At 41.4% G+C, this 7,356-nt stretch overlaps 1 protein-coding gene and 1 non-coding gene across 2 annotated transcripts in view; both read left to right on the forward strand.

Annotated features, from left to right (window-relative positions):
• The window catches only part of LOC106881569 (5'-3' exoribonuclease 1), a 75,659-nt gene that overhangs the window by 11,542 nt on the left and 56,761 nt on the right, over positions 1-7,356 (forward strand). Inside the window, exons 6-8 of the mRNA XM_052976888.1 lie at positions 1,120-1,230; positions 2,787-2,875; positions 6,124-6,211. Of these exons, the coding sequence (XP_052832848.1) occupies positions 1,120-1,230; positions 2,787-2,875; positions 6,124-6,211 (288 nt within the window). The remainder of the gene's footprint in view (positions 1-1,119; positions 1,231-2,786; positions 2,876-6,123; positions 6,212-7,356) is intronic.
• LOC128250937 (U6 spliceosomal RNA) lies at positions 7,109-7,216 on the forward strand. Its single transcript, XR_008266880.1, has one exon. It is a non-coding gene; the product is annotated as a U6 spliceosomal RNA (small nuclear RNA).

Genomic DNA, 7,356 nt, shown 5'->3' on the forward strand with positions numbered 1-7,356 from the left:
GGGGGGGGGGTATAATATCGAGGGATAAGAAATTGAGATAGAGCGACAGGAAAAGGTGAACTCATGTATGTGTGGTATATAGGCAGGAAGCATGGCTGTGTGGTAAGAAGTGTGCTTACCAACCACAAGGTTCCGAGTTCAGTCCCTCTGCATGGCTCTTTGGGGAAAGTGTCTTCTGCTCTAGCCTGAGGCTGACAAAAGCCTTGTGAGTGGATTTGGTAGACGGAAACTTGAAAGAAGCCTGTTATGAAATGGTGAGAAAGGATCTACAGACGCTGGGGCTCACACAAGGGATGACAGGAGACAGAGACTCCCGGTGTTTTGCTGTGCTTGAAAAGACAGTAGATGGACAATTCATTGACAGACAGCTTATAGACAGGACAGTTGTGTGCCATGGTGCAGAGTCCTGTTGCTGGACATAGGGTGTTCCAGCAGCCGTCTTCTTGACCCAAGGCAGCACAACCTTCTCCAGGCACTTGAAGTAAGCCTGCGTGTTGAGTCTGAGGATGTGTGGGAATTGGCCGCACACGTGAAAAGACAACCAAGCAAAGTAAAAGCATGGTTGTTCTGGCATACAGGCTGTCCCCTGCATCCCCCTCCGGCTGAGTATTCCTAACCTATCAAGCTCGGGGGTGCTGGTGCCATGTAAACGCACCTGTGCTGGTGTTGTGTAAAAGCACCCTGTACACTCTGTAAAGTGGTTGGTGTCAGGAAGGGCATGCAGCTGTAGAAACCATGCTGAAATGGACTGGAGTCTGGTGCAGCTCTCTGGTCTACCAGTTCCAGTTAAACCATCCAACCCGAGGCTATAGTAAAAGACACTTGCCCAAGGTGCCATGCAGTGGGAATGAACCTGGAACCATGTGGTTGGTAAGGAAGCTACTTACCACACAGCCACTCCTGCGTTACACACACCCGTCATTTATTACTCAACATCTGTCTTCCCTACCGATGTGGGTTGAATGGTTTGATAGGATCCTACAAGCCAGAGAAGTGTATACAGCCTAGTAAAGAAAAAAACCAAAGAAAGAGCCCCCTATTTTATATTTTATAGGAAAACAATGTCCCCTTTGCTGTGTACCTTGTTTAATCTTTTATAATTGTTTATTTTCTTTTCAGACTCCTGGTGAAGGAGAACACAAAATTATGGATTACATTCGGTCGTTACGTTCTAAACCTGATTATGATCCAAACACACGGCATTGCGTGTACGGATTAGATGCAGATTTGGTGAGTTGGAAATCCTTTGCCGAAATTTTGTAGCAAATTAACTGAGTTGTGGTTAGGGTGTTGGGTAGAACATCACATGGGTGCTTGTTCTGATTCTCTACGGTTCTAATCCCATCACGGCCAACTTAGCCGTTTCATTTCTTCTGTGGGACGATCCCCCCCCCCCCAAAAGACTAATCCAGAGGAGTGAATTGGTGAAGCTGTTAGAGGGCTGGGCAAGATGCCTTGTGGTATTGGCTCTGGCTCTTTGCATTTCTGAGTTCAGGTCCCACCATATGTTCGAAAATGTAAGGACACAGATTGTGTCTTATAGCCAGCTGGAGACGATGTCTCCTGGGGCTAAATTACGGCAACATTCGTCCTAAACCAGGACTGTCATGTTATGTTGGCAAAAATCTTTACTCCAAGACATTTGTACTCAGAGCTGGTTTCAGCTGGGTTGGTAACGAAAGGGTTAATATGTAACACACTCACTGGTTCAGTTTCCTTGTTAACCATTGACAAGGCTGCAAAAGCAAAGAAAATTTTGGAAGTAAAACAACATAATAGGTGCAGGAGTGGCAGGGTTCAGTTCCACTGCGTGGCGCCTTGTGCAAGTGTCATCTACTATAGCCTTGGCTCAACCAAAACCTTGCGAGTGGATCTGATAGATGGAAACTAAAAGAAGCCCATCGTATATACATATATATATGTGTGTCTGTGTTTGTCCCCCACCATCGCATAACAACAAATGGTGGTGTGTTTACATCCCCGTAACTTAGTGGTTCAGCAAAAGAGACTGATAGAATAAGTACTAGGCTTACAAAGAATAAGTCCTGGTGGTCGATTTGTTCTACTAAAGGTGGTGCTGCAGCATGGCCACAGTTAAATGACTGAAACAAATAAAAGAATAATAAATGAGTGGAAACTGAACCAGTGTGTGTGTTACATATTAAGGCAGCATGACTCTCCCCAGACGTAACAAAATTGTGAACATATATTTTGGTTTAGAAGGTGGTGAGCTGGCAGAATCATTAGCACGCCGGGCGAAATGCTTGAGCGGTATATCGTCTGTCTTTACGTTCTGAGTTCAAATTCCGACGAGGTCGACTTTGCCTTTCAACCTTTCAGGGTCGATAAATTACGTACCAGTTGCATACTGGGGTCAGTCTAATCGACTGGCTCCTTCCCCCCCAAATTATGGGCCTTGTGCCTAGAGTAGAAAAGATATAGCAATCAGTAAGGCAGCGAGCTGGCAGAAACGTTAGCACACCGGGCGAAATGCTTAGCAGTATTTTGTCTGTCTTTGTGTTCTGAGTTCAAATTCTTCTGAGATCGACTTTGCCTTTCATCCTTTCGGGGTCGATAAATTAAGTACCAGTTGGTTGGATATTGGGGTCAATCTAATCGACTGGCTCCCTCCCCAAAAGTTACAGGCCTTGTTCCTAGAGTAGAAAAGAATATACTTTGCCTTAAATTTTGTTGCAGTCGTTTCCCATTATCCTTCCATGTTGGTCTTTCTGTTTGTCTTTCTATAATGCATTTTCTCTCTTTTTTTTTCTGTTTACAATTTGTAGATTTTACTAGGGCTCACTTCACATGAACCCCACTTTTCTCTGTTGCGGGAAGAAGTTCGATTTGGTGGCAAGAGAGATAAAACAAAACGGTACTGTTTGTTTTGTATTTTTCTTTTTGTTCATTTTATTCCTTCCTATTTTTATAAATTTATCATCTACATTTTACTTGTTTCATTTGACTGTGACCATACTGGGGTACCATCACGAAGTGTTTAGTTGAACAAATCGACCCCAGTCTAGTACTTACTCTGTTGGTCTCTTTTGCCAAACCATTAAATTATGGAGATGTAAACAAACCAACACCGGTTGTCAAGCAGTTGTGGAGCACACACACACACACACACATATTGAGAGAGAGATGACTGAAAATGGAATGTTATGATGTTCTTTATTTAAAATCACTACAATTGTTTCAACACATTTTTACCCTGTAGTACACTGGTGAAATGTTATGTAATCATTATTATCTAACAAAGGTGTAAAATGCTCCTCCTCAGGTGATTGTTTTAAATAAGTCCTTCATTAAATCCTACTGTCATTTTACTCGGAATGGTAATGCACACCCAAAGTAGTGTGTCATTTCCAGGAATTTACATACAAAACAGAAAACTACGTATAGATGCAGGAGTGGCTGTGAGATAAAAAAAAGCTTGCTTCCCAACCAAATGGTTCTGGGTTCAGTCCCACTGCATGGCACCTTGGGCAAGTGTCTTCTACTATAGCCTCAGGCTGACTAAAGCCTTGTAAGTGGATTTGGTAGACGGAAACTGAAAGAAGCCCGTCGTATATATATATATATATATATATATATAGTATGTATGTATTTATTTGTGTGTCAATGTTTGTCACCCACCATCGCTTCACAACCAATGTTGGTGTGTTTACATTCATGTAACTTAGCAGTGTGCCAAAAGAGGCCAATGGAATAAGTACTAGGCTTACAAAGAATAAGTCATGGGGTCAATTTGTTTGACTAAAGGCAGTGCTCCAGCATGGCCGCAGTCAAATGACTGAAACAAGTAAAAGAATAAAAGAATATCATTCTGCTTTCGATTTCTGTTAATCTCTCTCAACATACACATCTTTTTCAATTTCCGAGCAAAAAATATATTTTATTATTTATTTTGAATCTTTATATAAGGATGGATAAGTGAACAAATTATTTTGAACCAGTTATGAATTATTATGAAGTTACTCATAGAAATGATTGTTACTGATAGCTGTTAATGATAGAAAACGGGAATAACATCATGAACGAAGCATTTCGGGTGAGAAATAAGGGACATATACCCCAGAATGCAGTGAACGTATATTTTCGTTCAAATATATATTTACTAGACATCTCTGAATGGAAATATACGGGATAATATGTTAAGCGGTTAAAGAACTGCAGTGAGACCTCAGGTCCATGGTTTTATTAGTGAAAACCCCGAATCACATCACATAAGAACTGCAACATGTATTTGGTTGGCACTCCGTTGGTTATGATGACGAGGGTTCCAGTTGATCCGATCAACGGAACAGCCTGCTCGTGAAATTAACGTGCAAGTGGCTGAGCACTCCACAGACACGTGTACCCTTAACGTAGTTCTTGGGGATATTCAGTGTGACACAGAGTGTGACAAGGCTGACCCTTTGAATTACAGGCACAACAGAAACGGGAAGAAAGAGTGAGAGGATTCGCCACCATCCCCTGCCAGAGCCTCGTGGAGCTTTAGGTGTTTTCACTCAATAAACACTCACAACGCCCGGTCTGGGAATCAAAGCCGCGATCCTATGACCGTGAGTCCGCTGCCCTAGCCACTGGGCCATTGCGCCTCCACACAACGTATTTATGCAGATGACATCATACAGACACAATGGTATGACCTTATGCAGATGACATTGGGCAGGAACTGCAGCATATCTTGATACAAATGATAGCAATTGCATTATGCTTCATATTTGGGATTAAATAGAAGCATCTAACTTTTTTAATTTCTCAAATGTAAACATCTTAAATATCCAGTTAGTGTTGTAAGTTTATATGCCTTCCTACCAATTCTACTTTTTTAATGGAAAAGATTGGTGGAGGACAGGATCATCGTCTTAAAGTATGCTTTTTTGTGCTTCCATGGCTTTAAAGGAATTCATTGAGACAGATTTTCGATGGCTGGATGCCCTTCCTGTCACCAACTCTCACTTGTTTTTAAGGGAGGTAATGCTTCTCTGTGGCCAGATGTGTTTACACAAAAGATTGGAAATGAATGATATTGTTTGTACAATTATGATACTCGTTTACAACTATCATATGATGTCAATGCAAGCAGGCACAAGGAGAGAGGCTGTGTGGTAAGAAGCTTGCTTCCCAACCACATGGTTCTGAGTTCAGTTCCACTGCGTGGCACCTCGGGCAAGTGTCTTCTACCATCACCTCAGGCTGACCAAAGCCTCGTGAGTAGATTTGGTAGATGGAAACCGAAAGAAGCTTGTCGTATATATATGTGTGTGTGTGTGTGTGTGAGTATGTATTTATGTGTCTGTGTTTGTCCCCACCACTATCGCTTGACAACTAATGATGGTGTGTTTACATCCCTGTAACTTAGAGACCGATAAAATAAGTACTAGACTTACTAAAGAATAAGTCATGGGATCGATTTGTTTGACTAAAGGCGGTGCTCCAGCATGGCCACAGTCAAATGACTGAGACAAGTAAAAGAATAAAAGAATACATATATATATGTATGTATGGCAGGCATCTTTGAGTTTCCAGGTAAAATTCACTTAAAAGGCATTTTGTCGGCTTGGGTCCATAGTAGAAGACACTTACCCAGAGTGCCATGCAGTAGGACTGAACTTGAAACCACTTGGTTGGGAAGTGAAGTCCTCAGTCATGCAGTGGCTGCGTACACCATCACTTGTGATTGTGTGGTTGAGAAGCTTGCTTCCCAATCATGTAGGTTTGGGGTTTGGGATTCTGTCCCATGGTGCAACACCTTGGGCAAGTTCTACTGTGCCAACCAAAGCCTCTTGAATGAATTTGGTAGATGGAAACAAAAAAGCCTGTCATGTGTGTTTGTGTCTGTGTGTTCGTGTGTACCCCTGTCTTTTTTTCACATAATGGTTGTAAATGAGCGCCATTGTCATACAAGTGAGGTTGTTTGTTTCCAGTCTTCCAAAGTTTGGTGACACGAAGGGCATCCAACCATAGAAAAACCATCTCAACAAGTACCATCTGACCCATGCAAGCGTAGAAAGTGCACGTAAAATAAATAGATTACATACCTCTGTAAAGATAGACACAAAACCTTCAACTTCACAACCTTCATTTAGTTTTGTTTTTCTGTTTTCCATTCAGTCCCATGACGCCGAAAGAGACCACATTTCTTTTGCTACATTTATCTCTGATGCGAGAATATCTTTACTTTGAATTTGCAGATTTAGAGGTAAGTGATAATCATTAACCTTCGACCCTCGCTGCTTTGTTCTAGATTCAGACCTCAGAATTTCAAAACAAAAATCATATTTTATTTCCTTATTACATTGTTTACACCATCTATGTTTCTCCCCTCAATGTCTTGTTCTAGATTTAAATCAGAGTTTCCAAATGACCTTAAGTTTCTCATCACTGTCTCATTTACTATCTTGATGCTCCAGATTTAAACCTTAGGGCTTCTAACTGAATTTCCATTATTTTGTATCCTACATTTCATGGTACTACTTAAATACAGAGGTCCTGACACATCTACATAACCCAAACCCTAACCCTAAAACTAGCCCTAACCCTAACCAGTGTGCACTGAAAATATCGTTACCTCAGGACCTCTGTATTTAAGTAGTGCCCATTTCACTCTTCACTGCTTCATTTACACTAACTTTGTCCCCTTATTGCTTTGATGCTCTTGTATTAAACCTCAGAGTTTCTAAATGAAATCCCAATATTTTATTCCCTAAATTTGTCTCCTCAATATTTTGTTGTTCTCAATTTAAATCTCAGGACTGATAAATGAGGTCCCTCTATTTCATACGTCATAAATTATTTGAGACCCTGGGAAGTTCTTTCTCCCGCAGCTGGCAAAATCCAAGTCTCCTCTTCGAAATGTGGGCCAAGAGTTCTTGTCTCCCTTGTGTGATAGGGGCCTAAATTTTCTTGTCTCCTTCTGAGTTTGTTCTTTGTCTGCTCTGATGTATATCAACTTCACTGTGACTAAGAAACCACTTCTCTATGGGCTGTTGCTACTGAGAGAGAGGCCTTGTGTTGTCAGATAATCATTTTAAGGATGCTTACAGAACTAGGATGTGTGTGTGTGTGTGTCTGTGTGTATGTATGTATATATGTATATATATATTAGCTACAGTGTACATATTCTAAAATTTGAATGATACAGAGAAGATTAGCATGGCCCCTGCGCAAGGATGACATGCAAATTCGTGAAGCGTTCCCTATTTTTGCCCGTAAATAGCACCATTAGAGCATAATCGTTACCGTCGTTGCCTTCTGGCACGTTAGAAAATCATTAGAGCGAGGCCGTTGCCAGTGCCGCTGAACTGGCTCCTGTGCAGGTGACACGTAAAAAACACCTTTTTGAGC

This window comes from Octopus bimaculoides, chromosome 26, assembly GCF_001194135.2.
Source record: "Octopus bimaculoides isolate UCB-OBI-ISO-001 chromosome 26, ASM119413v2, whole genome shotgun sequence".
In the NCBI taxonomy this organism is placed as follows: domain Eukaryota; kingdom Metazoa; phylum Mollusca; class Cephalopoda; order Octopoda; family Octopodidae; genus Octopus; species Octopus bimaculoides.